This window comes from Prorops nasuta, unplaced genomic scaffold (assembly GCF_024137725.1).
Source record: "Prorops nasuta isolate Cenicafe-Biocafe unplaced genomic scaffold, Cenicafe_Pnas_1.2 PNAS00008, whole genome shotgun sequence".
NCBI classification, from domain to species: domain Eukaryota; kingdom Metazoa; phylum Arthropoda; class Insecta; order Hymenoptera; family Bethylidae; genus Prorops; species Prorops nasuta.
The window spans coordinates 8,179,599-8,207,562 of NW_027116805.1; the positions used below are offsets into that span (position 1 = coordinate 8,179,599).

A 27,964-nucleotide genomic window follows, 5' to 3' on the forward strand; every position below is an offset into this window, starting at 1 on the left:
TAGGTTGCTTAAGTATACTACATACATATGTAGTACCACCACCCACAAGTCAGTTCATAAATACAATTATTACATTTAAACTTAAAGAATTGATATAATAATATTTTTTTAATAGTCTTTTCAAAATTATAAATGTTCATATTTTTGTTATAACTTTTCTTCTCGCGAAAACGATTTAGATATTCTTGTAATTTTTAGACTGCTCGGTCGGTTAAATAGATTAGGGCGCCTTAGGCGGTATAAACTTATTTTGCTCTCTATACTTTTGTTGATTCTATGATGTTCATATCAAGATATAATGTGAGCGAAGTTCAAATTATATTTAAGTTTACAGGATTTTTAAAGTTAAACAATTATAAAAGTTAATTTATTTGTTATAAATATTGTCTCAACAGAATATATATTATGTACAGTATAGGATATATTTATTTTAATCTTAATTTCATACTAAAATTCTATTCTAATGTGAACTGTATTTAGTGCTCAATTAATAGTGTAATAAAAAAAAGAAAGTTATCTATAAGAATAAAATAAGATTTATTTAGTATATCTCATTAGGGTGAGGATTACCAAATAAATATTTCCAGGATGAGGGGTATTTTATATTTAACTTTTCATTGCTATTTGTTTTCAGTAGTTTGGACCACTGATTAAAATATGAGATTAAATCTTCAGCATCTGGAATATTATCACCTTCAGAACAGAACTTAAAAAGTATTAGACTTGGTATTTTTAAATCTGTTAAAAAATAATAAAACTTCAGAGCACAACCTCCTCCAGGAATTTCTATTTCAGCAAGATCATTAGTGAAAGGATTAATTTTTGCCTTATGTTCAACCCATTCCAACTTTTTTATAACATCCTTATGTGATTTCTGAAAGCTATCGTTTACCAGATATCGTAATCCAATGGTCTTTAGCTCACTATTTTGATAGGCATAGCTGCTAGTTAAAATAACAACCTAGTAGGAGAAACACAAAATTATATTTTTTTAATTAGACAAATTAAAGAACAAAAGAAAATACCTGAGATATCTTATGCTTCAATATAAAAAATTTCAATTCTTCAAAAAATTTTGTATAATTAGATATCACTGGTGATCTGACTTGAAGTACAATCAATTTGTGTTCATTATTTGCATAAAGATCCAGAGCTGTGCACAATTCCTCAGAGTTTTCATCAAAAGGATTCATACCAACTACTGGAATTACTGAAAAATCTAAGATGTGGCCAATTTTTTGTAGGTTAAGATTTTCAATTAATAAATCAGTGGCCAGTTGTGCTATATTCCCAACAGCAACAGAAGGAATTACAAAAGTAAATCCTTCTAAATTAATTTCTGTTATTAATTTAATCATGCTGACAGTGCAATAAGGGTGCTATATATGACTATATATATAATATCAACTAAATTTCACTGTTTCCTTAATATCACTGATAAATTTTGCTAGTTTCGATGATATCTGTTAATTCGAGATCTAAAAATGTGAGAATCTTACGATGACGATATGCTTAAATGTGCAAATTAGAAAAAGGCGTCCGAAATACAATTAACTATACTTCGGAGTTAACGACCATGGTCACGACAGCTCACTGGCACTGCCCAACGACTCAACGTAGCACACGGTGCCGGGGCCACCGATCAAAGCAGAAGTAGCAGAACTATAAACTGCTGTACAGTGCAAAAGTTGAGAACCAATTGAGAATACGAATTACGAACTGAAAAAGTGAGAAGTGCAGTGCAGCTGTGTCATGTGTAAGTCTAAATAGCAATGCGATCAGTTTGTGATTAACCATATGACTGTTTAAGCACGTTTTTAATTTATAAAAGAAATATTGGTCCCAATCATTTAGTGAATTTTTAATTTATAATTGTAACAGCTGATTTCATGAAAAAATAATAACGCTGTCATTTTTTAATAGAGATAAAAATATATTAGAATAGTATAGAATATATATATTTTACGGTACTTTGTTCATTAACCTCAAAATAGTATCAACCATAATGTTTTTCTATCATTTCGAAATGTTCCCAGTGTTATTTCAATTCTTCAAGTGGATTAATGTGATTTCCATTGAGTGACAAAATAGTCATGTCCAAAAGAAAACACAATATTTCGTATATTAAGCCGAATGAGCCAAAATTTCTGCGAGAGCTAAAAGAGCAAATTGGATTCAAGGAAGGTCCTACAATAGAGTCTAAGGTAAGAAATGTTACACATTTTATTTTAAAAATTATACTGAAATGAAAAGCATATTTTGTTACCTAGCATACGAAGAATCATAATTAATTTTACAGAGACAAGTCTTTGTAGAAGATTTGGAGGACGAAAGAAAAGAGGAGATAGAAGAGAAGCCAGTTGTAGTAGTCTTAAAACCAGGAGACTTAACGGCCGACGAAGCAGATGCTTTAAAAAAAAAAAGGGATGAAGGTATTAAATTAATACTAGAAGAATAAAAATTATTTTAAAACCTTCCTCTAAAACATCTCTATTCCAGAAGAAGCAAATGCACCTGCAGATCTAAACAAGCCAATAGTATTCCGCAATACCAAGTCTTCAGAATCCATTGTGCATCTAAAAGTGAAAAAATCTAAAAAATCCAAAGTCCAAAAGAGCATACTGTCATTTGATGAGAACGAGGAAGAGGAGGACTATTAAACAAAATAACAAGTAAGTAAAACAAAAAGAGATAAAAAATAGTAAGAAGGGATTAAATCAAAGAGGAAAATTGAAGCAAAGATGGAAAAAAGCTTAAGGGATTATCCTTGGGAAATGTGAAATAGGTAATAGGAATGAAATGAATGAATAGGGCATGATGAAGGAGTAGAAGCGAGAGGTGTATAATAGGGCAACGATGAGGTACGTTGCCTTGATGAGAAAGGGAAATAGGGGTTGCGGGGAGGGGTAAGGGCCACCCCCCGATTATCACTGCAGTCGTGGATTTCCCTTGGTATCGGGGAGCGCTTCCCATTGGCCGTGCACGTGTACTTTGTCACGTGACCAGGTGAAATCGTTCCGACTGGTGGATTGGCGTCCCTTTAACGCTCCTGCGTCATCGGTGGTCTAGCTAGATCACGTGACCACATTAGCTATATCGCGCAGTTGGATCGGGTCGGCAGCCATCTTGCCGAGTTCTCTCGAGGACGGACGAGTGAACGGTGTGAGAGAAGAGGAAGAAGTTGTAGTGACGTCGACCGCGAACTGAGCGATTCAACTCGGGGTGAGGTGAGAGTAAAGCTGAAATGCACGCGGATCGGTGAATTGGCGCGAAGTTCAGGCCAGTGTAGTTAAGTAAAGTGAGGTTAAGGTACAGTAGAGGCGATCGTGAGGAAAATCGAGAGGGGAAAATGTTCGGACTTGGCGATAAAGGCGGCTCCTACGGGGCTTAGACGACCTGGGGCAGCTGTTTGGCATCCCACTTCGTGTTCACCCCCCTCCCCTCTCGACAACTACGTTCCCCTCTCGTCCCCCGCCACCAATGGAGAAATGGCGGGAGCCCTCTGAACTCTCCACGGAACCAGGATCGCACTGATCAGCACACAACTTTTCCACCAATCATTTTTCTAAAGGCAGGTTTTAACTTCTTACTTGCGTCTTTCTCTCTATTTATTTTCCAGCTCTCTCCATTTCGAATCTGAAAATCTTATGACCGATCGACAATTTCCCATGCGTGGCTCATTGCGAGCGACGAAGATGATTTAACCAGGACCGTATGTCAATTCTTCAAAACCCTGTAGTTTTTCAGTCTATTTCAATATCACATGCCACTCCTCTCCATAAAACTTTGCAAAAAAGTTTTTCAACCTTATGAGAAAATTGTACCGTAGTGATTGGTCACTCTCTAATTGCCATCCTGGAGATTTTCTTATCTCGCAACCTCTAATTGGATCGTTCAAAACTCTCAAGTCCCGTAAGAATGTCACGGTAAATCGAATCAATGATTTTCTCCCTCTTTCAAGCTAATCCGATAAGACGAATGCAACTTTCCATACAATTTTCACGAATCAACTTGTATTTCTGACTCGTAGACCAAAATAAGGAATTTACAGCGTGCTAGTTTGATGAATCAATTGAAAATTCATTATGGTTCGTCATATAATCGATATTAATTATGCATAGATTGGAATTTATTGATCTGTTATTAATTACTAACCAATGGATTTTTATCCTCCTCTGCTATTGGTCGACCATTTTTTCCCCTATGTCGGGATTGGATTCTTGGTGGTTTAATAATCGATAATATTTTCCGTCTCTGCCGTAGTAATCGATAATGAGTGTGCATTATGAATGAATTTTTGGAAGTATTCGAAATTGATTGTCGTGGATGAAACCGGGAGAAATAGAGAGAGAGGAAGAAAGAGAAGAGGCGTATAGAGAAATTGAGGGAAGAAGTTTAAACGTTTGGCATATTGGGTTGGAAGTGGAGAAATTTCGCCAATTGCCCATAACCAATCCGCTTAGAAACAATGCGTACCCCCATTTTTATACGGCCCTGGTCTATAACTTTTTAACGTTTCCACTATTGCGCCTGCCCTCTAGTGTTTGATTCGAGGAAAAGAATACCCCCCTCCCTCCACCCTCTCTCTCTTTCTTTCTCACTCTCTCGCACTTTTTCCACTAACAAAACGCCAAGATCCAAAAACCCAAATAGACATAGCCAGGATATCTGAACAATCTTAAACAGTTCTTATGTCCAACGTTAACCGGCGTGTTTCTTGTACCGATACTCTAGGTATTTAGGATTCGTTCGTCTAATCCTGTGACCTCTTGTACCTACCAAGCTTGCTAATTTCTGTACCATCTCTTCAATCGTATATCATAAGACTGTTGTGTAGTTAAGTTGTGATTGAAAGCAACAAAATTATTAAAGATTTTCTAGCAATTACCATAAAGACAAATTTTTCACATTGACAAAACTCTCTTGATTGGCAGGCTTTAATTGATGTCAGGTTTTTTTTGCTCATTGGGATATCAGGATGAAACATAAACGGCTTGCTTCAGGATTTCAAGGGTGATATTCGGTTGCTTTTATCCACTGAAAAAGAGAAAGAGAGAGAGAAAGTCACGAGGTTTGAATTGTCAAAATATCGGGGTTGCGCGACGGCGTGTAGTCGCCATCATCGAGAATATAGTTTCCCGTTGTATCCGGATTCGTAAGTATAGAGTTAGGAACCTTATAGCGCGCGCGCATTCTCTCTTCTTCTCTCCTTCCTATTTGACCCCTTCACCCCCCCCCCCCCCTCTCTCTCTCTCTCTTCTCACTCCCCCTCTTTTGCCCCCCCCCCTCTACCAACACTTTTTGTTTGTATGAGTGAGAAAACGTGTCTACTAGTACACGTGTAACCTTTTCCAAGTATTAGTTCGTATGTGTATACCTCTATATTTTCCGAGTATACACTTAATAGTGTGCGTCTGTTTCTGAACGAATCCGTGAACTTATTTCATAAATGTGTAAGTTCATTTCTCCCTCCGAGCTCGACAGAAAAGCCCATTTCCGTCTGTGTAAATCTTTCGTATCTGCTTATGGCTGTGTACGTATTCCTTAATATATTCCCAACGAATAAATATTATGTATTGGTTATATATACTTGATGTTTATATATTGAATGCTCGTACAAATACTGCATCAGTGTTTTGCTTTTTTTACCTTCTGTTTTAATAATTATTAATTAGCAGGGAGGCCTTCATAGCCATTCGCTTTTTGTTACCACTGAATTTATTTGGATATCATTTGCTTAATTAGCATCAATTAATTATCGTAGGGCCGGTGTCAGTAGTAATCAGGCAAGCCTCATATCCAACATAAGAAGTAAAAATCTGAAAAACTGCCAATCAAAATGTGTACTTTCAGATTTTTGCAGTTATGTTGGATAAGAGGCGTGCCTGCTTTTCGTACTGACACGGGCCCGTAGTCATTATATATCAGTGCGAATTATACCTACGCTTTTCCTTTATAGACCTTTATACAAACTTTTTCCTACATTAAAAAATTTTGTTTCTACGTCCAATACTTTGTTATTTTTCTGTCTCTACATATAAATGGGAAGTTACTTCAATCCTGGCGATGCTGCTGCCAATCTCTCTCAAAGAACTTCGTTACTTTATTCGTACGTGATCCACTTTTTGAATCTTTCAGCTGCGATTGGAAAATGTACCTCCACGTTTATCTCATACAGGGCACCAAATACATTGGAATGTAATTCAAAATACTAAACTGTATAGAATTCTGTCATTATTTCTGTTCCTGCAGACCAATCTGTGTCCCTTTAAAAAAAAGCCAAAACCCACCTGGTCAACACATTTCTATTTCTCAATTGATGTTTCTGTCCAATCCTTCGCAGCCAACGACCTTCTACCTTCTTCATTAACAGTAACAGTCCTCCGTTATCCTTTCCAATTAGACGTGTATCTACAGTACCATAAATCCATTACAAAGCAAGGAAAACGTAAACTAAATCGACTTTACAAACAGGGACTAACCCATGTTGCCAAAGATCCATGAAAAATAAACCAAAACGTGTATTATGAAAAACCTCCAACATAAGATTATCTATGTATGATATGAGTGCACAATTAAACTATATGTATATACATATACACTCGACTGAGGTTGGTATGTGTAAACCCACAGTTATGATTGAACGTATTTCTCCATTGGGGTTAGTGTGAGTGTGTATATAGCCTGTGTGTTAGTACTCTATGATGGTGAGAGGGAGAGGGGTGGGGGGAGGAATGTATTATGTGTGAGTGTGGTTAGAGAGTAAGGTAGTGTGTGTGAAAAGTCTGTGCACCGGTGTTGCCGCATTCGAGCGCAGCTGTGTGCGTTTATGTGAGTGGGAACTTCTCTCTCTCTCTCTCCCCCTAGGTCTCTCCCTCTCCCAACCCCGTTAAGAGTGTTTGCGTGTGTGGCTGTAGTACCGTTGTGCGTCCCTGTGTGCGTCTCGTAGGTTGTGCGAAGGTTGAAAGAGAGCAGGAGAGCCACACTGGCTGCTCTCCGGCTGGACGCGGTGAATCGGTGAGTGCTTTTGCCCCCAAAGCTCTTTTCTACTCACTCCTTTTTTCCCTCCTCTTTCTTCCACTCGCGGTTTTAAAACACTGCTCTTCCTGGTGACGCTACCAAGAATCCAGGTCGTCGCGTCAATCTAACCTTACCTCGCCAGGACACCACCAGGAAGTCCCATTTCTCGTTGGCCAGTCAGCAAATTTCTTGGTTATGGAACGACGAGATGCTGAAATCGCAGCGCCATTTTGAAAAATTTGGCCCCCGCTAAAAAAGCTCCCCCCTCCCCTCCATCTCACACACTCCCTCTCTCTTTTAATGACCCGTTGGTGGCGACCTAAACTTGACGATGAAACTTCCTAGTTGATCAAATAAGGGTGCTAAATTTTTACTTCTCCTGATTTGTTTAGATCAGCTGTACTGCGGTGGCCCCATGGAAGGTACATTGGAAGATTCCACCGTTAAGGACTCTGCCCAAGGCAACCCTGACAAGCTTCTCCGAGGTAATCTTCTGTGCTTTATCTAAAAATGTCTGATAAGTATTCCGTTTAGATTAAGGATTAAGGCTTTAACATGGGTTTGCTTTGATTGTAGATGCAGTGATTCTTAATGGTGTCAATGGGAGCTGCGATACAGACAACGAGAAACCTGGCTGTGGAAGTAACACGACCAAAGCAGACTCTGAGGAAATGGACACTAAAGATGATGGTGATGAGGAGGAAGAGGAGGAGGAGGATGAGGAGGAGGAAGAAGGAAGCGTAAGCCAGTTTGATACTACAGGAGAAAATGTAGACTGTGAAACTTCAAGTTCTTTCAAGCTTCTCTTTGAATCTGGCAGTGAAATAAAGGTGCCTGAATCCTCAGTTGGTGTCAGTGAAAAAAACAATTCTAGTGAAGTGTCTGAAAAGAAAGTAGAGTGCCAAGATGCAAGTCAGCCTATGGAAGTAGATGAACAGAGCAACTCTGATGTTGAGTGTCTTGATGAGAGTGTTACTGAACTTCACTCTGACACCGATGAAGGAGCATCTGCTAAAAGATCTACAAATTTAGATGTTTCCATGGACAGTGATCATCATCCAAATAATAGCGTAATAACAGACAGCAGTATGGATACATCAGATGTGAAAATATGTGAGGAGAATGGTAGCTGTGATAGTCCAGAGATAGAAGAAATTACGGAAGGCTCCAAAAGCAATGGACACAATTTTTCTCCAGCTAAAGACATTAAACAGAAAAAAGCAAGGAAACAAATAGATCTCAGTAATATTACACCCAGAAGAAGTACTAGAAATATTAAAAGGACAAGCTACATAGAAAAGGAACTGGAAGAAGAGCATGACAATGATGATGGGTCTGACATAGAGGAAATTAAGCCTGAAGATCCATTGGGTGGAGTAGACTGCAAGGACAAGGAGAATTCAAAGATTAAATCTCCTATGAAAAACAGTAAAACCACCATAGTTGTTAGTGACACAAAACATTTGGTGGAAATTGCTGCTGGTAGCAAAGCAATGAAGGGTGGCAAAAAAGAGCCAACTTTAGTAATTATTGATACAAATTCCATTCTGTCGGGTCGTGGTGGAGTACCTGTTAGCAATAGTAAGCCTCATCCGGTTTCCAGCTCCAGCTCGTTTTCAATAGTCCCAATGGGCATGCCTACACAGACAATGTATCCAAACATGAGAACTACTATTACTCCAGTGCCCATGACACCTCCAAAAGCAGCACAACTTAGCCCTAAAACTAGTGGTATAACAGCCACATTAACTCCTCCAGTGCCTCCCATCTTACCAACTCTAACGGATGATATGTTTGTGGTAGAAGCTCCATCCTTTATAGTACCATATGTGTATGAGAAACCTCCTTTAAAACCATTGAAAGAATTTGTTACAAAACTAGAAAAGAGTATAGAGGAGAGAGAGAAAGAGGAGAAAAAGAAAGTAGCCGAAGAAGGAAAGGATAGCGATGCAGAAGTTAAAAAATCCGACGATGATCAGGACAGCCTTTTAAAAGCTAGCAAGAAGGATAAAGAAGATGATTTGGCTAATGCAATAGAAATAGTTGATTCGACTTATCCAAATTTGGAAGATAAAGAGTTGAGGCAGGATGATCGGAACAAAATTCAAACTTACTTTGATCTTCCCTTGGGTAAGTTCTTTATGCAGATTGGTGTTAATTTGGTCCAAGAGTACGTGCAGACAGATCTTCTAAGGACTCAGAAACGTAAGCAGGGCAAAGGAAGCACATCGGCAGAGACGCAAATGGCCATTAATTCGCTCATCAAGAATCTAGAATTTAGCAAAGAAAATAACGAACCATTCCACTTAGAAATGAAGAAGTGCGAGTTCTGCAATTTTAAGACAGAATCAGCATTGGTAATGCAACATCACTTGGAGACGCCACATATGCGTAATTACGCATACAAATGTAACTTCTGCCCGATGGAGGTACGTAGTCCGCACGACATCCTCTTCCATATGGAGGCTGAGCATAATACCAGAGGAAGACTGGAGAGAGGTCCAGCCTTCCATCAGTGTCCCAACTGTCCATTTGAGGACAATCAGAAAGGCAAACTGACGAGACACATCCTGGCCTGTACAAAGAAATTCAGACCTGAGAGGAATATGGAACCAGCGGTTGATTGGGAGCCACCAGCCAAGATTCCGAGATTGAACAGACCAAGACCAGTTGGTCCAACCAATACCAATGCTTTGGCTATGGCAATGGGTGCTAAGGGTCCTCAACCACTTTTACCTAAACTTCTTCCGGCTCCGATCACCGGAAGAGGCAGAGGAAGGCCTCCCATGCAGCCTAGGTATTCTGATCTCAAAACGCTCAGACCTGGTGCGACTACAATGAGACAAGGTAATTTTGCTACTTACCATGTAGACAAAAAGAAATCGTAAAATTTTAGTTGTAATGCAAGCATTAGTTTTTTGTGGCAACATCATTAATTTTCTTGTTTCTCAGACAACGTTGCAGGAATGATGTATCGGCCGACGTCTTCTGGCCTCCTGGTGCCTACTTCATACCAATTTGGTAGTAACCAAATATTCCAGGTGTGTAAGCAAACAAATACTTTTATTTTCTATTTAAGGGAGCTATATGCAAATGTCAATCACTTTTTAAAATTATTAGCTTTTTTCCTTCATTTTTTTAATAGAAATTTCTATAATTATAAAGAATAACCAAAAGGGATCAATTGAATTAATAGAGATGAATGGGAAATGACAAGGGAGTAAAAGTTAAATTAATGTGAATGTTGAGTTTTGATGAGTGTAAAGTTATAACGATTGAAATTCGTTGAATTCGTAAATTATGTATGGGTGGTGGTAGGTGGTGGGTGGCTCAGGGACTGTCATGTCGGCTGTCTCGGGGGTGAGTGGCAGTAGCGGCGGCAGTTCCGGTCAACCCACACCCATTGCACTTGTACCCAACGTAATCGACTCTCTGTCTAGGTTGTCCTCCTCACAGGTAAATAAATTCAGGAAGGATCACTAATTTCAAGAATTATTATAACACGTTTCCAGCATGGATACATGGACCAGTTATATCCATATCTCCTTAACATATAACGAAGCTGAAATAAATTATTTTTCCATTTGATAATTAATCAATTGTAAAAATTTACTATTTGACTATAAAAATATGCCATTAAAAGCTTTTCTGATTTCAGCTTCGTTTGTCTATTGAAAATCTTTTCCTACATCTATTTCGTTTCTTTAAATCAAACATCCTCTTCTAGGATACAACTTGCTGCACTTGATTTTGCCTTGTTTTCTTCCAAATTTTTCACACGCCGCGTAATTAACAATTAAACGATCGATAAAGCACTAACAAATGATTAACGATATTATTTTTTTAATCTTATTTTAATTTATGTGTTATATCGTTCAACGATCGATTCGAAGATATTTCATGGGATGGATATTTGATTGGCATTTGATTCTGGGTATGCGTTTACTGGATTTGCGAGAAATATATTTTTCATTTGATAACTTAAATTTTCAGAATACCTCCAGCTCCAAGAGTCCAACGGCTAAGCTGTTGAGTCAGCCTAGTATATCAATTACGCCACTACCCCGGACGACAACCCAGTCTACAATTCCAGGATCAGGGTCTTCTTCGAAAACTGGAGGGAAAAATACCTTTGTTATATGCGAAATATGCGATGGTTATATAAAGGTAAAAATTAATTTCTTCAAGTTTTGCAAAACGGTGAATATCCTATACCTATTTATTTATTTTCTTTAGGACTTGGAGCAACTGCGAAATCACATGCAGTGGATTCACAAGGTAAAAATACATCCAAAGATGATTTACAACAGACCCCCACTGAACTGCCAGAAATGTCAATTCCGATTTTTCACCGATCAGGTAAATTTATTATTTCAAATATGCTTATGAGAGCTAGAAACTTGATGAATAGTATTGTTAACTTTACTGGTATTTTGTAGGGTTTGGAGAGACATTTGCTGGGATCACATGGGCTCGTAACATCTAGTATGCAGGAAGCAGCAAATAAGGGCAAGGATGCTGGTCGATGTCCAGCCTGTGGCAGGGTAAGTTGAAAAAAAAGAAGAAACAAAAAAAATCGTAAGATGATTTTATAATTAAAAATAAATATTACAATACAATATATGGTTTGATTTAGGTTTACCAATGGAAGTTGCTAAATCACGTGGCTCGCGATCACGGGATGACGTTGAAGCCAGCACATTTATCGTACAAGTGCACTGTTTGCACTGCTACGTTTGGCATGTATAAGCAGTTTGAAAATCACGTATACTCGGCACACAGTGTGGTGGCTAAAAGAGTAATCGACAAGAAAAACACGCCAACGTCGCCGTCCTCGAGGTCGAACGACTCACTGCTGAAGCCGTTGAAGATCAACGATGAGATCACGATCATTGCACAGCCAGCTAAACCGACGACCAGATCGGGCGTCAGCGGTTCGCAAGGAAGGAGTAAATAGCAATGATCGGCCCAAGAAAGCAGCAGTCTGCCACGTCCTCTGCGAGCCTGAGCCGGCAGCTCCGTTTTACTTAAGACCGCGGCAAACGGCGATAGCTATCCCCTACAAATTCATCCTGGAATGGCAGCTGCCTGCGCGTAGCTCGTATAGCCACCAGGATTCCGAAAAGAAGCGACGACCACGTTTACGCTTATCTCAATCCGTCAAGGCACCTCCGATGCCGGATCATTTGCGCCACCGTCAGGTTAACGAGCCGCTCGGCAGACGAATCCAACGACTCGTTCACCACACCCCGTGATACTTTTCTACGGGAGGCGGCGTACCCAAAAACCGACCCAGTGCGACGTTTCGTTGAAGAAGCTCGTGCAACTACTACCGGATCTCTCCTCCACCTATCCTCCCACGCACGCAGATTCTGTTTGTGTGTTCGTATTATAACTTACTTAGGAAGAAGGAAAACTGAAAAACTTGCGAATTTTTCTTGAGACAGCTGAACGAACGCGAAAGTTATCTCTTTCTCACGCATTATACCGGAATCGCGACAGTCCTCTTACCATTTCCGGTTGCTTCCTCATAGCGCCTATCTTGTAATCTGAAAGATTATACTGACGTAACTTTTTCCATTTGCGAAAATTGCGTTATTAAATCTAGCTACGAGACCTTTCTGATATATTTATTTAAGAGTTTTTATCGTTAACTCTGTTTCTCCTTTATCCTCTACCTGTCTAATTTTCTTTTTTGTCTTAGCACACATTTAACACGGACATTGATAAAAACAATAGACTGCTGAAATTATCGAGAGTGGAATTAAGATCTTTTGCTTATTCCAGAAAACCCGGTTTTGCTTTTTTTTGTGGAAATCGAAGTTTTTGAGTATGTTAAGATTCTTCTCAATGACTTCTTAAGAACTCTTTCCCTCTTCCTCGTTTCACATGACGCGTTTCCTCCTTTTTTTATTATTCTCAAGGGTTCACTATTTTTTTCGTACATGTTACCTTCCCTCTCTATTTAACTTTTTGTATAAATTAGTGTTTACCCCGCAATTTTGTACAATATCACTTTTTTCAACAAATAATTTTTGGTTTCGGTTGGTGAAAATAATTGCTAAATGAATGAATGTAGGGTCATTCTGCTGCTATAGTCGTAATTAAGCTCGATCGTGCGAAAAGGAGGAAAACAAGATAAATCAAGATTCAAGTGTTTTTAATTGAAGCCGAGAGAAGAAATTATCATATTGCGAACCAGGATCTCCGTGTGTCCTATGTCGATTAGATCACGTGTAAATGCTCATTTTATTTTTTTACAATTCATTTTAATCATTCGCGATGCGCCGAGACTAACTATTGCTTAAACTAAAGAAAATATTTGATTCTCTGGTCGGTACATCATTAATTTCACAATTTTTTACTCCACTTTACATGTTTGTATCATCATCCAGCCTGTGGTTATAAGGTGTCCACGAAGAGAATTCGAGTTTCCTAAACGAGCTGAAGAGAATCCTTGGAAGAATATAAATGCATAATTTTATCTGGAAAAGTCGAGATGATCGGCGGCCAGCCGGGAAGAGAGCTGTAAATTGTATCTAATTAAACTATAAGTTTCAGCTGTTCGCTAATCGCATAACTGTAATAAGGAGATAGCAAATATCCAGTTTTATTTTTTTGCGCTCTTATAAGAACAAAGAAGTGTACATTAATATAGGGTAATAATATAAGCGAAGTATATCAATAAAAATAGGATGGCACACTTATACACGCATACACAAAACACAGGTGTATACCAATTTTCCCCGTTGAGGGGAGGAAAAGAGGATGGAACTTTGACGAGACGAGTTTAAAAAGAGTTAATTAACTAATTAAGAGAAAAGAAATATACGAAACATGTGTGGGGCGCGAATTAACTGCAATTTATTGTAAACGAATAAACAGACACGCGTAGGATTACTAATATATTTATATTGACATATGGATTTATATGTAAATGTGAATATATCGAATTTACGAATTTTCGTAGTCTGTTCGTTCATTGATCGATAAGTTCTATTATATCAGTTTCTCTCTTTTTTAATTTCTATACTTTCTTTTCTTTTTCACATAAAGGGGAAGAAAGGATAATAATTCAACGGAAAAAACAGACGTATCATTTCTCTTTTCCCAAATGGAAAGAAACCAAAAGCATCAAGAATAACGACTGGAAAATGGAATCGAGTCAAATTATCAGTTACTCGATTAATATTAATACAATTGATATAAATGAGAAATTGAATTGAATATATATAAGTATATATATATATATATAAATATATATTATATTTGTTTCTCTATGTGTGTATATATATATGTATATATATAATACGAGAGATATTATATATATAAATATATAAATTAGTTAAGAAGCCAGAGCGTGGATAGAATAATTGTTTAACGACTTGTAGATAGATTATACTTTGAGATATACAAGAAAGCAAGAATTTAATTTAATCCTTATATATAGTATATTTATAAACAATTGTTTTCTCGTGGAGAATTGTACGGGAAGAGTTCGGGAGTAGTCCTTTTTTTCTTTTTTTTTATCGAGTAGAGTTAAATTTCCGCCAAAAATTTGAGATAGATGCACTTTTCGATATCTTCCATCAGGCCCACATCTCTCTTTCTCTCTCTCTCTCTCTCTCTCTTCCTTTCTTCCCTTCTTCCTTTCTTTCTCATTTTCTCTGTCTCTCTTTCTCTTTCTTTTTCAGTCTTACTCTCACTCTTAACTGTTTCTCGTAAATGATTCTCATTTTTGTTAACGATCATTCTCCATTTTAGACCGAATTCGCCGGAAATTCCCCTCTCTCTTTCTCTCTCTCGGCGAAAAACTGAGATGAAAGGAAAAAACTATGCGCGTTTTTGAAAGAATTCAGTGATACTCTTGTAGAACGCGATTACGGAAATATATAGTTTACTGTAATAATTTGTACAATATTATATGATCATACGAATAAAGTATACCAGCATTGTATTACGATTTCGCTATATATATATATATGCTCCGTTAAACTATAAATCCTTTATTAATAGTTTCTTAACGGCTACATTCTTCATTTATTCACCCACTTGGTTTACCAATTCCCATTTTGATTAATTTTAATTTTAATTAATTCACTGACTACATTTAATCCTTCCTTATCTATTGATTTGTTTAAATTTACTTGAAATTAAACATAAACGTGGTGTATTTAGATTTTTTTAAACGTTTCACTTAGCTAATTGTATAAAAAATTGTGTACGTCAATACTGCATTACATTTACATGACGCTAATACGAACATAACCTAAAATTTTTCTCTTTGCGAAGACAAGTCAAAGGAAGTTCATGCTGCTTGTAATAATACCTATATATTCTCCACATTTATAAATAACAAGAATAATGGTGAGTAGTTAACTTGTTTTCACTTGATATTTTGCTCTAAACCTTTGATATATTGATTGTATTTTTTAAAGAGATATAAAAACACGTGATAACATAACCTATTTGACATTTTACCAATTTTGTATTATTCTTACGCTTTTTCCATATATGCTGTTGATAAATTTGATTACTGATTATTTATTTTCGTTGATTTTTAAATAGAAAATTTGAATTTGCAATCGAATATGAAGAAATTAATTTTTTTCAAATATGTTACAGAAACCTTTGATGTTACACGGGCATGAACGTGCCATAACAAAAATTAAGTATAATCGCGAGGGAGATTTGTTATTCTCAGCTAGCAAAGATAAGAAACCAAATGTCTGGTATTCATTGAATGGAGAACGTCTTGGAACTTTCAATGGACACAATGGTTCAATTTGGTGTATTGACGTTAATTGGGACACTACCAGATTCTTGTCTGGCAGTGGAGACAATACCATGAGAGTCTGGGACTGTGAAACAGGTTTATATAAATCTTAAATAGTATTTTCCACATTTGTGATCTTTTTTACTTTTGTAGGAAAGGAAATAGGCCAGCTGGCAACTAACAGTTCTGTAAGAACATGTAGTTTTAGCTATTCAGCAAATTTAGCAGTTTTTTCCACTGATAAAGCTTTAGGTCATCAGTGTGAGTTGTTCATTATGGATGTTAGGAATGTAGATGCTGAATTAAATCAGAAAGATGCTATTACAAGAATATCTGTCAATGGACCTAGGATTTCTGCTGTTTTATGGGGTGCCCTGGATGAAACCATAATTACAGGTCATGAAGATGGAGAAATTACTCTTTGGGATGTTAGGGTATATATAACACTTTTTTATAATAAAATAATGAGAATCAATGAAAATTCTTAAAATTTCTGATTTTTATAGACAGGAAAAGAATTATCTAGTGTGAGAGGACACAAATCACAGATAAATGATATGCAATTTAATAAGGATGGAACAATGTTTGTTACAGCATCAAAAGATAACACTGCTAAACTATTTGACAGTGAATCTTTGATGCATTTGAAAACATATAAAACTGAAAGACCTGTTAACTCAGCAACTATTTCTCCTATTTTGGATCATGTTAGCCCATTTACTAATAATAGAAAATACAACTAATATTTTCTTACCTAAAATATTTTTTTTTTATTCAGGTGGTACTTGGTGGTGGACAAGATGCTATGGATGTAACAACCACATCTGCACGTCAAGGAAAATTCGATTCTCGATTTTTCCACCTTGTATTTGAGGAGGAGTTTGCCAGATTGAAAGGTCACTTTGGTCCAATCAATTCTTTAGCTTTCCATCCAAACGGGCGCAGTTTCGCCACAGGGGGAGAAGATGGTTATATACGTATTAATAATTTTGATCAGTCATACTTTGATTTTCATTTTGAATACTAATTTTAATAATAAATGTATGACAATTTATCAAATAAAATTCTTACGTCTTGGTCTCCAATTCTTTACACAAACATTAATACAAATAAATAACAGTATTACAATGTAATTTAATGTACTGGAAAGTGATTTATTCATACGAATACAATTTGATCAAGACAATTACAATCGATGCAAGTACAAAAATCTTTAATTCTTATGTTAACAAATAGGTCACTCACACATTAACTTACACAAAATTTTGATTTTAAATATAGTATATAGAAAAGTAAAGCATATTAAACAAAATTATTGTTCTTTAAACCTTGTATTTAAAATTCACTTTCAGCAAGTATTTGGTTTTTACTTGTGCTACATCATAAACAATATATTCATTATACAATAGTGCTGATTTTTTCTTTAAATTAACAGGAACTGGTGGTCCACATGGTACTGTAACTCCATCAGGTAATACTTTTGTTTTCTCTGGATCTGGTTGCGTTTGGCCACAACCTTTTGTAGAATGTTTACCCTTTGGCAATTTTTCAATGTAATCAGCTTCATATCTTTCGTATATGTTACCCAGTGCTACTTCGCACAGCATTATTAATCCTGTCGGATTTTGCGTATTGGTGCAGCAATAATTTGCTGATTTGGAGACCATATCGGCAAAGTAAATACCCTTTCCAAACATGTAACCTGTTACAGGAGCCTCCGGAGGAGCAATCCGTAAACCTTGAGATAGTATCCCAGCATAATTTGTAACACGGGATCCGTGCCATAAAAGTTGTCTATTATTCAACTTCTTGAACGGTTTGTAGCGGCGCTCCTCGCCTTGGCGGGTTACGCAGAACACATCTTCTATTACAAGTTCATACGTACTGTGCGTTGATGCATGCGTATTTCGTACATACGTTTCGATAAGCTTAAATTCGTCGCTGTTTTTATCCAAAACATCTATTTCGGTTTTTAATTGCTCGTAATGGACATCCAATGGATTCTTCTTTTCATCGTCGGAAGATAATTTTCCGTGTAATAAACTATATGCTATTTCCATTTCTAACAAGGAGTCAAGCATCTCACATTTTTGTTTTAGTTCCGCTAAATCTTCCAAAATTTTCGGTCCAGATATTCCAAAGTTATGAGGAATATAAGTATAAAATCTATTAGAGGCATCAATTAGGAGCTCTCTGGTCGCTTTTCCTGTTTGTAGTAGGTCTTGAAGACTACTTAAAACTTTGTAAGCCTTTTCTATTTGGTTTTTTGACAGTTTGCCTAAAGGCATTTTATCGATATCAATTTCAAATTCCAGCAACGCCTCTTTCATTTTTTGTTCGTCAAAAATTAATCTTATTAGATCTTGCACTTGCTGTTTTAAATTACTCTTTATAGAAGATTCAAGAAGCCCGGAAGCGCTATCTCCACCACCTTCGTCCATTTCTAAGGGGTACATTTTATTGGGAACCTAAAATTAAACCTTTACTAGAATGGGAAGTCTCTTTTTATAATTTTTAGCAACTAATTCGTACCTTAACGAAATGATGTCGCGCTGTCCAACAGTTACCAGTTTTCTCTTCATAAAGTCTTTCGAATGTTTCCTTTGCTTCATCTAAGTCCATATCTTCTAATTTATTGTTACCAATAGTAGTACCAATTCTACCCCAGCTTCGAAACACCCAATATGAGCTACGTTTATCATGCTCCAATATTTGAATTTTATAGTAGCTATTCCTCTTTGTTTGTATATCGGTTAATCCTAAAACTGCTGCATATTTTTCTTTTCCCTCCTTATAAATATGCGCACAGTCTTGAAGACCGCTATCTGGGTCGACCATTCCCCCATCTAAAAAAGAATAAAGAATAGAGAAATGTAATCTTTGAGTTAATAAATCTTCTATATTAATATTTACCTTTTATTTGCAGTTTAACTTTTCCTGAACCTATATTCTCATATTTACTTTTATATGTACTTTTTGCTGCTGATTTAGTTTGACAGCTTGTGATTCTTGGTGAGGGGTCATTCCCCCAAGGAGAGATAGTCAATTTATTAATCAAAGAAGCAGTTACATTTGTGAACTCTTTTACTTCTTCCAAAAAATCCTCTGATACTGCTTGAATACCTAAATCTTTTGCTTCTTGCATTTTTTTGTTCAGTTTTTCTACATCCTTTGGGGTGGAAATAACAGCTACCACTTCACTATCAATTTTAGTAGTGACCTTACCACCAAGTAATAGAATTTCTCTTTTTATATCATTCAAAGGCTTTGCAGTTTTTCCTATTACAACAAAGTTCATGCCTTGCAGTGGCATAGGTCTACCTTGAACTTTTGGGCCATCAACTACATCCTCTTTTTTGCCTACTGATGAAGTAGAAGGTACTGCAAGGCGAATAGCTCGTTTTCCTACTTTTAGTTTCTTAAAAAGCTGAGGGTAAGTTTCTTTAAGCTCTATAGGAATTTGGACCTTGCTTCGTTTTGGGTCTATAATCACATTCTCACATTTCACCCATTCTGATAGGTTTCCATTACATGTATACCCTACTCCAGATGTGAATGACAATTGGCCACCACATTTTGGGCAGATTTCCAAAGCACCAAAACAAATAATATCTGCTAAGTGATCTAAGATAGCAGACATACCTTCTGGAATATGTTGATTATTTATTTCCAATATGTTAACTAAGGCACTTTTAGCAAGAATAGACAATCCATCTCGTTTTTTAAATACTTGTTCATTTTGCTTTTTTAGTAGCTTAACTTCCTCTTCATCCTCTTTTTCAATTTTCATTTGTTTTGCTGCAGGTGCATCATTTTCTATTTTTGGTAATATTTGTTTTACATTTTGCTGGTCTTCTTTTGATAAAGTTTTAAATCCAGGAAGGCTTTCTCCTGCTTCAAAGAACTGAAGCTCTTTTCTTAACTTTTCAAAGCAGAGTACATGATGCCATCTATCAATGCCACCATACTTTCTGCCTTCATCAGAATCAAAGTCTTTCTTGGATATTCTTACTTCAGATTTAATAATTTTTTGTAGACAACCTTTGCATGTAGATTGACTTGACTTTGCATATTCCAATTTGAAATTATTAGATATTGAACTTTTTGCCCCTCGCTTCTTACCTCTACCAGGTAAAGGTAAGCCAGAAGTTTCAGCTATACAAAATATATAGAAATGTATTTTCACTGAAAATGAAAAATATTAACAACATAGTTGTAAAATTGTAATACCAATTTTCAATTTTATATGCTCCTGATCTTCCCAACGGATACTGTCAAAATGTGCTATGTCTGCTACAGATTGTGGTCTTTGCTTTTGAAAGAAACATTTTTGATGATACCACCTTTGTATTTTTCCATCGTAAAAGGGACTCTTGTAAAAAAGAAAAAACTTAGTAAGTGATATTTAAAAGTAATTTTATGTGTAAAAAAGAGTATTAATTAATAATAACGTTAGTGAATTTAGTCCAATTTTAAAGAACCTTTTTTTTCTACAGAGATCATCTAAATAAAAAAGATCAGTGACTTTAAAACAGAAGCTGGACAAATGTAGAGAAAAATAACCTTTAATAAAAAATTATTTTCTTAAAAGATACCTGTGTTACAGTACCCAGTCTTAACACGTCTTTCATTATTGGAGCTGCACAATCTTTACATTGTGACCTACCACTTTTAGCATATTCAACGATGTACGGAAGGTCGTCATTCATTTTTGAGGATTATATTTTTTTGTATTTGGCAAAAATTGCAAATATAGAAATAGCTTAAAACCAAAGATCTTTCATCAGAAGAATTGAAGAGATTATTCACGACTTAACGAAGCTTTGAAATCGGAATATACATAAATATCACTTAAAAAAACTACCAAAAAACTAAATTTGTATATATTTTTAAAGCCTAACTATACATAAAGCCACAAAATTTCACGAACTTAAAATAGTGCTGAATAGTCAATAACGGATAGTGCGGAACTGCTGTTTGTCTTTGTCAGGCAGACAAGCACTCAGCTCAGGCTAGTGCCTTGCCTAGACACTCGGCTCGGCTCTCAGAAATAAATGAAATAATTCAGTTCAGGCTGTTCAGGCCGGTTTACGTTGCCCGCCCGGCTTCAGAGGAAAGTTACATTCCCGCCAGAAAAGAAATCCCGAAATCCCTTTCGAAATTGTGTTCTTAAACTCATCAGAAATAAATTGTGAAGATATCAATAGACATTGTAGTCAAGTAGTGGGATTTGGGAGAAATCAGCCTAAGATCTCTGTAGAAAGTGATTTATTACATACCCTAGGGATAATTCATACAAATTTAATGTAAAAAAATATTAACTTTAAAAATTTAGTTTCTGACAGAAACAGTTATTCATTAGCAAATCCAAAAACTTTAAGACTTCCAGCATCTCGCTTTCTGTCATAGGAGTCCTTATCATCACAAGCATAAGCTAATAAATATTGCTTTGGATGCCAAGCCACTGTGAAAGTGGCAGCTTCGACAGGAATATCAGCAACTTTTTCTCCAGTTTGAACTTCTCCGATGTCGATCACTAAATCTTCAGAAGCTGCAGCTAATAATTGGCCATCATAAGAGAAGGAAATTGTTCTAACAGGCCATTCAAGCCTGGAGAAAGTTCTTAAGCAACATAATTCATCTGCATCCCACAAAGAAACTAGTGCATCTGCTGAACCTGTGGCAAAATATCGTCCTGTAGGATCAAATTCTATACAGATACAAGTTCCTGGATGCGCTTTGATAACATGTAATAATTCCAAATCTGGATAACTGAGAATGTGTACACAGCCTTGACCATTTGTTAAATAAAATGTATCGGAATCTTTATTCCAGGATATTTCATTGACTTCAAAATTGAACTGTTCTTCAGCTCGGATTTTCATTACTCTTGCATCAATGAAAGTTACTAAGTCTTCCTTGTTTCCTACAGCTATGGTATTTCCATCAGGAGACCAAGAAATATTTATGTTTTCCCCTCTGGTTCCTATATTTGCTGTACACTTTTGAGTCCTTGTATCCCATATGCGAACAGTCTTGTCTCCACTGGCAGTTGATAATAGTTCTGGGTAGGATGCATGCCAGCATAATTGGTCCACACTTCCACCATGACCACGAAATACTGTTTCTTGTTTCTATATAATAAGTAAGCATAAAATGAATGAAATAACAATATATTTTACTAATAGAACAAGGGAAAAGTAATTACCAGGCGATCAGGGCTTAGTGAAAAAATGCAGACAGACTTATCAAATGAGCCAGATGCTAATAGTTTTCCATCGCAGCTCCATCCAACACTGTGTACCTTAGAAGTGTGACTTTGCTGCTCACGAATTTTATTATGTGATTTAAAATAAGAGATTAATTCTTCTACCCTTAAATTATCTGCCATTCTTCTTGTTGGAGATCGGAGCCGAGGTCCCCATCAACCATTCAAGATCAGGCCGATCAGGGTGGATGGTGGATCAAGGCTCATTTCATCAGAGTTTCTAAAGCTATTTAAAATTTGTTTCATATGATGCGCTCATGAAACTGCGCACTATCAATCAAGGCCGTGTTCCAGAATTTACTGCCAGTACATACTGCGGACTAGTGCGGACATCGTTATATCTGTATTATCTGTCAAGAATGAACCATTGAAAAAAGACAGAGGGCCGATTGTTCCACCTATTGGCAAAACGTCTGGATAAATTTATCCGTTTGGTAAAGCTTGAAATTGAATAGAATTTACTACAGTTTGTCAATTTTACCAAGCAGATAAATTTTACCAATAGGTGGAAAAACCGGCCCAGAAGGATATTCGCAACCGCAATATACGACTTATGCGATATATGAAAACTCACCTTTAGCCTCTAGGCTTTAGGGTGAGTCCGACCAACTCATTTTAATTTAAAGGGACATTAAAAAGTATCACCAACCTTAGAAAAGGAAAATAATTTTTTGTTTTAACGTTTCCAGCTTGCACAGGTTATAGCATAATGAATAAGGAATAAAGGAATACAAAAATTGGACCAAAATACCAAATTACCATAGAGGGAAACTTCAACAAGTTATCACTAACTCCGAACCTCGTAATTCCAAATAGTTTTGCTTTTAAGGTAAGTTTTTTATTTTGCGTTATATTCTAAAAATAATATTTGTCAACAATGATAATTTTTTATTATACATAAGGACTTTGGTGAAGTAAATAAAACTGGATGTGCTAGTAGTGATGGAACTTAATGAACAGCTAAGAACAAAATATGAAAGCAAGAAAAAAGAATACTTAACGTTTGATAAGAAACTGACAATAATAGAGTTAATAAAAGAATTTTCGGCGGTTATAGAAAACAAGAAAACAGATGCTGTAAGCACATCTATGAAAAATAAATCGTGGGATGAAATCAGTACAAAATTTTATAGAATGCATGGACAACACATAAACAGTGAGTCATTAAGAACATTCTGGGTAAATACAAAAACGAATACCAGAAAACATTATGCAAAACTAAAGCAAGAGTTATATAAAACAGGTAATTAAAATGTTTAAACAATTATAATATTTTTCTTAGTTTACGTATAACAATTCTTTCAGGTGGTGGTAGAAATGAAGTGAAGCCAAACATACTATATGAGAAAGCATATGAAATAATACAAAAATCAGTAGATGGTTTATATAACCCATTTGACTCGGATACTAGTTTTTCGTCTTCTATTAATACTCCAGTTGAAAATTATTTTGAAGAAGAGGCTGATGATCCAGATGATGCGGATAATGCAGTTTTTCAAGTAAGACAAAACTTATTATTTCGTAGTATAAATTAGCATATGTAAATTAATAAATCTTTTTATTAAAACATGTTTAATTTCATTTTTAGTTTTTAATTGATGAAAATGAAGTGAATCAGTGGGATAAATGGTCTCCAAATCAATTAAAGAAGCCTATAAGTCCACCATTGAGCAATAAAATAGCTGTTAATTCAACGATTAAGAAGAAGAAAATAAAAGGAGACCTGCTATTAGAAAGCAAACTAGAGCTAGCTCATTTAATGAAACAGCATTTACTAGAAAAAGCAAATTATGAGAAAAAAATTCTAAATATGCAATTGAAAAAGGAAGAATTGCAAGTAAAATTGTTAGAGGTCAAACTAAAAGAATCAGCAAACATGCATTCAACTACACTGGTAATAGTTTTTTGTTTATAATTTTAGTAATTGAAGACAGGTGTTTATGTATTTTTCATCTTAAGTTTTGTGTTTTAGACTGCATTTCCCAGAGATGAATATCACGAAAAGTTACATGTTGAATAGGACGAAGGAGTATAGGTTATGACTGATATCGATTAAAATTTGTTTGCATGTGACATTTACTCTCGTTGTTACCAAAGTCCAGTGATATTAATAATGTTTACTATGTTAATTAATTATATGATCTAAAGTTTAAACCCTGTGATATTATAAATACTTAATATGTTAATTATATCAAGTGAAGGTTAAGCTCTGTGATATTATAGTTAATATTTAAAATTAATAATGTTATTCAAAGTTTCATATTCTCTTGTTTAATGATTAAAGAACTGATTTAGATTAAAATATTAATAATTTTATTTCGTTATTCATACAATTATTGCATATTTTACCATTCAACATCTGCATTTATCTTTTCATATATACAGCGAACAGTAGTCTATTTCACTTTAATTAACTGTTCCATCCTTCAGCTAAAATTCTCATTCATTTTTGTTCTTTGTAATCTGAAAGTTCCCTTCACTCATCTGCATGAATTTGGTTCAACAATATTTTCTTACAACAGCCTGCAATTTCAAATGTTTTGTTACATTGGCTATAGAAGATTAAATTTAATCCTTAGTTCTCTTTACATTTTAATATATGAGACTTCCATTTAATATAGATATTAAAACAAGAGATACAGGGTTTTTCTCTAACAGCGGAACATAGGATTGTTATTTAACTATAGCAATGAAGCACTTACTATACATTATTATAATTAATAAAAGCGTAGATAGTTACAATTTAATAGTTATTTTAGTTTAATTGCTTTTATTATTCATTATAAATGTCATTTTACTCAATTAATCTTGGTTACTACGTTTAATATTTAAATTAAATGGAAAACAGTAATTTCACTATAGTAAAATTTACTATAGTCAAATAACACGAAATCTCCTATGTTCCGCTGTTAGAGAAAAACCCTGTATACTAATACCTTTGAAAATAATTATGAATGAAATATTCTCTTTCGTTTTCAGTAAGATTCTGATGTAGCTCTCTCTCTATATTATTATAAGCATCAACATTAATATCCTTCACATCTTCCTCGTTTGATCTCGTTATATTGAATAATACTACGCAAGCAGTTATCAAAGGTAAAGTGTTTTCAGGTGTACGAAAACGTGATCCAAGTGTAAGGACAGGAAACTGTTTACCAAGAATCCCAAACGCTCTCTCCACCATCGATCGAGTTCGGATTTGTGCTTCGTTATATAATGTCTCTGCTGCTGTTTGTGGGTTTTGCAGAGGTGTTAATAAAAACGGTAACGATGGATAGCCCGAATCCCCTAACAATACTCCATTACCAAATTCGCCATTTTCTAAACGCATTTTTATAAATGAATTATTAAAAATTGTAGCGTCGTGTGTCGATCCTGGCCAGTGAGCGACCAAATCAAGTATTTTTAAACTAGAGTCTACTATTGCCTGTACGTTAATAGAAAAGAAGCCTTTCCTATTTCTATAGATCTCACCGTCCTCACCACCTGAAATAAAACGAGCATATTTTAAGCATTATTCGTTTTTACATACAATGTGTATAATAGAATGCATTATTTTACCATAAGATTTTATTCTTATATGTATGCAGTCAATAGCACCAATGACTCGGGGGAATCCAGATAGATTAAAATTTTTTGCTTTACTTTTTAAAATATCATTAGACTTATTAGGGAACTTGATGAATTTTGTATGAAGCGCTGCAATTGCGGCGGTAACTTTGTGTACAATCATTTGAGCACTACTTACACTAATACCGCAAAAATCGGCAACTGTCATTAAAAAAGAACCAGTTGCTGCGAATCTAAGCATTAGTAGAAGCTGAATTATCGGTGGGATTGCATTATTCCTGAAAATATTAAATTTCATTAATTGAGAATGTTCGAAAATTACGTTGCAATCACAAAACAGAAAAAGTATAAACTTTCTTATTCTTCGCTTGGGTGATATCAATAAGCAGAACCTATCTATAAGTTAACATCATATTTACTTACCGTTCTGTTCTATTAAGTAATTTTTGTCCAATTACTGATAACAAATTACATACATTTTCTTTTGATAAGCGGAATCTTTTTTTAAAATCAACATCATCATATATTTCTAAATAATTAACTCTTTCTCTTATTACTCTGGGTCTTCGAAATGTCTGAGCATAAGTAAATTCCTCATCATCATCTTCAAATATAAATCTTGAAATGTATTGTTCAAAATTTTCGATTCTGCTACAATATAAATCTCTTATCATCTCTCTATGTATTTGAAATGTTTCAACGCTAGAATATTCTTCTGCATTGTCATTTTCGAATAAGAATCTTGAAACATATTCTCTGAAATCGTCCATTCTTCATACAACTCTGAAAAATTCAAAAAATCAATTTTTAACCAATTTCTAGATAGAATTGCTTCAAATTGGAATCCTATGAAATATTCTCAAAGATAAGCTTATATTTCTGACGTAAACTTGTTTTACATTTATTTTAAAAAATTATCATTGTTGACAAATATTATTTTTAGAATATAACGCAAAATAAAAAACTTACCTTAAAAGCAAAACTATTTGGAATGACGAGGTTCGGAGTTAGTGATAACTTGTTGAAGTTTACCTCTATGGTAATTTGGTATTTTGGTCCAATTTTTGTATTCCTTTATTCCTTATTCATTATACTATAACCTGTGCAAGCTGGAAACGTTAAAACATAAAATTATTTTCCTTTTCTAAGGTTGGTGATACTTTTTAATGTCCCTTTAAATTAAAATGAGTTGGTCGGACTCACCCTTAATGCCGCTTTAGTCAAATAACCTAATAGTTTCTAAAAAATATTTTTCGTGACATTATAGAAATAATGTTAGATTAATTGTTTTTGTATCAGTGAGTTTTATTGTCACATCGATACAATCAACTATAATTATAGGCGATGCTCTCTTTCGTACCTAGCATAAAGAAATTTGTCAATGCCAAGATTCAGTGATATTTCAAGACAGTTTTCAATAATAGAATTTATTAATATTTATATCTATCATAATATTAAGATGAGCTCTACAATCAGTACAGCAATGGATAGCCTAAGTGCTGCTCATAAATCAAATATTATTCCAAACCAAGAATATCTCTTACAAGGATCTGTTATGGACAGCGCAGTAGAAGTACTTTTACATAGGCTAAGGGGTTTGTGCGATAATGTTGATAGTGAAACTGAAACATTTTATGATCATGAAATGTGTTTTAGTATAAGAAGGTATTCTGTTGGTTGAATTGTTCAACTAATAAAATATTTCTGAAGGTACCAGCATAATTATATTTTAGATTTATTTTTTAGAGGTCCTCCACCTGAGCAGCCATTATTATTACGAGTTAGAAGAGCCCTGGATTATCAAGATATGCCATGGCAGTTAAGGTATATTGGACAACCAGAATTGGGAGACAAATCTCGTCCTACAATAGTCAGAAGTAGTATTGACATAGCAACTAGTAGCACTGTAGTAGAATTTCTAACTGAATTAGGTTGCAGACTGGATTTTGAATACATAGCAAGAGGATATATGTTTCGCAAGGGTAGGATGAAAGTCACTGTCTCAAAAATTTTTAAGATGGGGCAACAAGGAAAAATTCCAGAAAGTGTGGAAGCCATTTCTCAAAGCTACCTTGTAGAATTAAGTGTACTAGCACCCAGTGGACAAGATGCTATAGCTGAAGATATGAGAATATTTGCTGAGCAATTGAAACCCCTTGTACAATTGGAAAAAATTGATTATAAGAGACTTGTACATTAAAGATGGTTGTAAGAATAATTTATTTTTCAATTGGCTTTAATTATATAATTATATAAACAATAAACTAAATTCATTATTCTTCTGAAAAAAATAATTTTCTTGACCTTTTAAGAAATTATAATAGATGTTT

General features: G+C 35.2%; 8 protein-coding genes across 14 annotated transcripts; 4 read left to right on the top strand and 4 right to left on the bottom strand.

Moving 5' to 3' along the window:
• Positions 1-371: 371 nt before the first annotated feature.
• On the bottom strand, positions 372-1,698 carry LOC136775886 (proteasome assembly chaperone 2). Of its 2 annotated transcripts, XM_066731063.1 has the most exons (3): positions 1,026-1,698; positions 772-961; positions 372-678 (listed from the first exon to the last, which is right to left on the bottom strand). In XM_066731063.1, the coding sequence occupies exons 1-3, from the start codon at positions 1,356-1,358 to the stop codon at positions 542-544; spliced, it is 660 nt and encodes a 219-aa protein (XP_066587160.1). In that variant the 5' UTR covers positions 1,359-1,698; the 3' UTR covers positions 372-541. The 2 variants fall into 2 exon arrangements, with proteins under 2 accessions (XP_066587160.1, XP_066587159.1); XM_066731062.1 differs by having other exon boundaries at positions 372-961; positions 1,026-1,697.
• An 834-nt stretch (positions 1,699-2,532) lies between these two features.
• On the top strand, positions 2,533-12,653 carry MEP-1. 4 transcript variants are annotated; one of them, XM_066731055.1, is made up of 9 exons: positions 2,533-2,672; positions 7,413-7,505; positions 7,597-9,867; positions 9,973-10,061; positions 10,339-10,476; positions 11,014-11,187; positions 11,257-11,379; positions 11,460-11,564; positions 11,657-12,653. In XM_066731055.1, exons 2-9 carry the CDS (start codon positions 7,436-7,438, stop codon positions 11,975-11,977), a joined length of 3,291 nt encoding a protein of 1,096 aa, XP_066587152.1. In that variant the 5' UTR covers positions 2,533-2,672; positions 7,413-7,435; the 3' UTR covers positions 11,978-12,653. The 4 variants fall into 4 exon arrangements, with proteins under 4 accessions (XP_066587152.1, XP_066587151.1, XP_066587154.1 ...); XM_066731054.1 differs by lacking the exon at positions 2,533-2,672 and adding an exon at positions 2,738-3,571; XM_066731056.1 differs by lacking the exon at positions 2,533-2,672 and adding an exon at positions 6,873-7,017.
• A 2,468-nt stretch (positions 12,654-15,121) lies between these two features.
• eIF3i (eukaryotic translation initiation factor 3 subunit i) lies at positions 15,122-16,881 on the top strand. The gene is made up of 5 exons (XM_066731060.1): positions 15,122-15,387; positions 15,646-15,892; positions 15,950-16,230; positions 16,303-16,503; positions 16,575-16,881. Exons 1-5 carry the CDS (start codon positions 15,385-15,387, stop codon positions 16,821-16,823), a joined length of 981 nt encoding a protein of 326 aa, XP_066587157.1. The 5' UTR covers positions 15,122-15,384; the 3' UTR covers positions 16,824-16,881.
• Positions 16,882-17,037: 156 nt separating this feature from the next.
• Parp (Poly-(ADP-ribose) polymerase) lies at positions 17,038-20,897 on the bottom strand. The gene is made up of 5 exons (XM_066731059.1): positions 20,392-20,897; positions 20,027-20,168; positions 18,710-19,951; positions 18,329-18,642; positions 17,038-18,264 (listed from the first exon to the last, which is right to left on the bottom strand). The coding sequence occupies exons 1-5, from the start codon at positions 20,503-20,505 to the stop codon at positions 17,119-17,121; spliced, it is 2,958 nt and encodes a 985-aa protein (XP_066587156.1). The 5' UTR covers positions 20,506-20,897; the 3' UTR covers positions 17,038-17,118.
• A 150-nt stretch (positions 20,898-21,047) lies between these two features.
• tex (THO complex 3 homolog tex) lies at positions 21,048-22,369 on the bottom strand. The gene is made up of 2 exons (XM_066731061.1): positions 22,005-22,369; positions 21,048-21,930 (listed from the first exon to the last, which is right to left on the bottom strand). Exons 1-2 carry the CDS (start codon positions 22,185-22,187, stop codon positions 21,148-21,150), a joined length of 966 nt encoding a protein of 321 aa, XP_066587158.1. The 5' UTR covers positions 22,188-22,369; the 3' UTR covers positions 21,048-21,147.
• A 386-nt stretch (positions 22,370-22,755) lies between these two features.
• Positions 22,756-24,343, top strand: LOC136775403 (uncharacterized). The gene is made up of 5 exons (XM_066730138.1): positions 22,756-22,893; positions 22,967-23,307; positions 23,370-23,563; positions 23,653-23,958; positions 24,037-24,343. Exons 2-5 carry the CDS (start codon positions 23,007-23,009, stop codon positions 24,082-24,084), a joined length of 849 nt encoding a protein of 282 aa, XP_066586235.1. The 5' UTR covers positions 22,756-22,893; positions 22,967-23,006; the 3' UTR covers positions 24,085-24,343.
• Positions 24,344-24,417: 74 nt separating this feature from the next.
• On the bottom strand, positions 24,418-26,743 carry LOC136775402 (putative nuclease HARBI1). Its single transcript, XM_066730137.1, has 5 exons — positions 26,604-26,743; positions 26,058-26,417; positions 25,626-25,912; positions 25,001-25,550; positions 24,418-24,587 (listed from the first exon to the last, which is right to left on the bottom strand). Exons 2-5 carry the CDS (start codon positions 26,402-26,404, stop codon positions 24,578-24,580), a joined length of 1,194 nt encoding a protein of 397 aa, XP_066586234.1. The 5' UTR covers positions 26,405-26,417; positions 26,604-26,743; the 3' UTR covers positions 24,418-24,577.
• A 57-nt stretch (positions 26,744-26,800) lies between these two features.
• On the top strand, positions 26,801-27,912 carry MED18 (mediator complex subunit 18). Of its 3 annotated transcripts, none has more exons than XM_066730142.1 (3): positions 26,801-27,299; positions 27,381-27,458; positions 27,573-27,912. In XM_066730142.1, exons 1-3 carry the CDS (start codon positions 27,016-27,018, stop codon positions 27,832-27,834), a joined length of 624 nt encoding a protein of 207 aa, XP_066586239.1. In that variant the 5' UTR covers positions 26,801-27,015; the 3' UTR covers positions 27,835-27,912. The 3 variants fall into 3 exon arrangements, with proteins under 3 accessions (XP_066586239.1, XP_066586237.1, XP_066586236.1); XM_066730140.1 differs by having other exon boundaries at positions 26,802-27,299; positions 27,381-27,511; positions 27,566-27,912; XM_066730139.1 differs by having other exon boundaries at positions 26,806-27,299; positions 27,381-27,912.
• Positions 27,913-27,964: the final 52 nt, after the last annotated feature.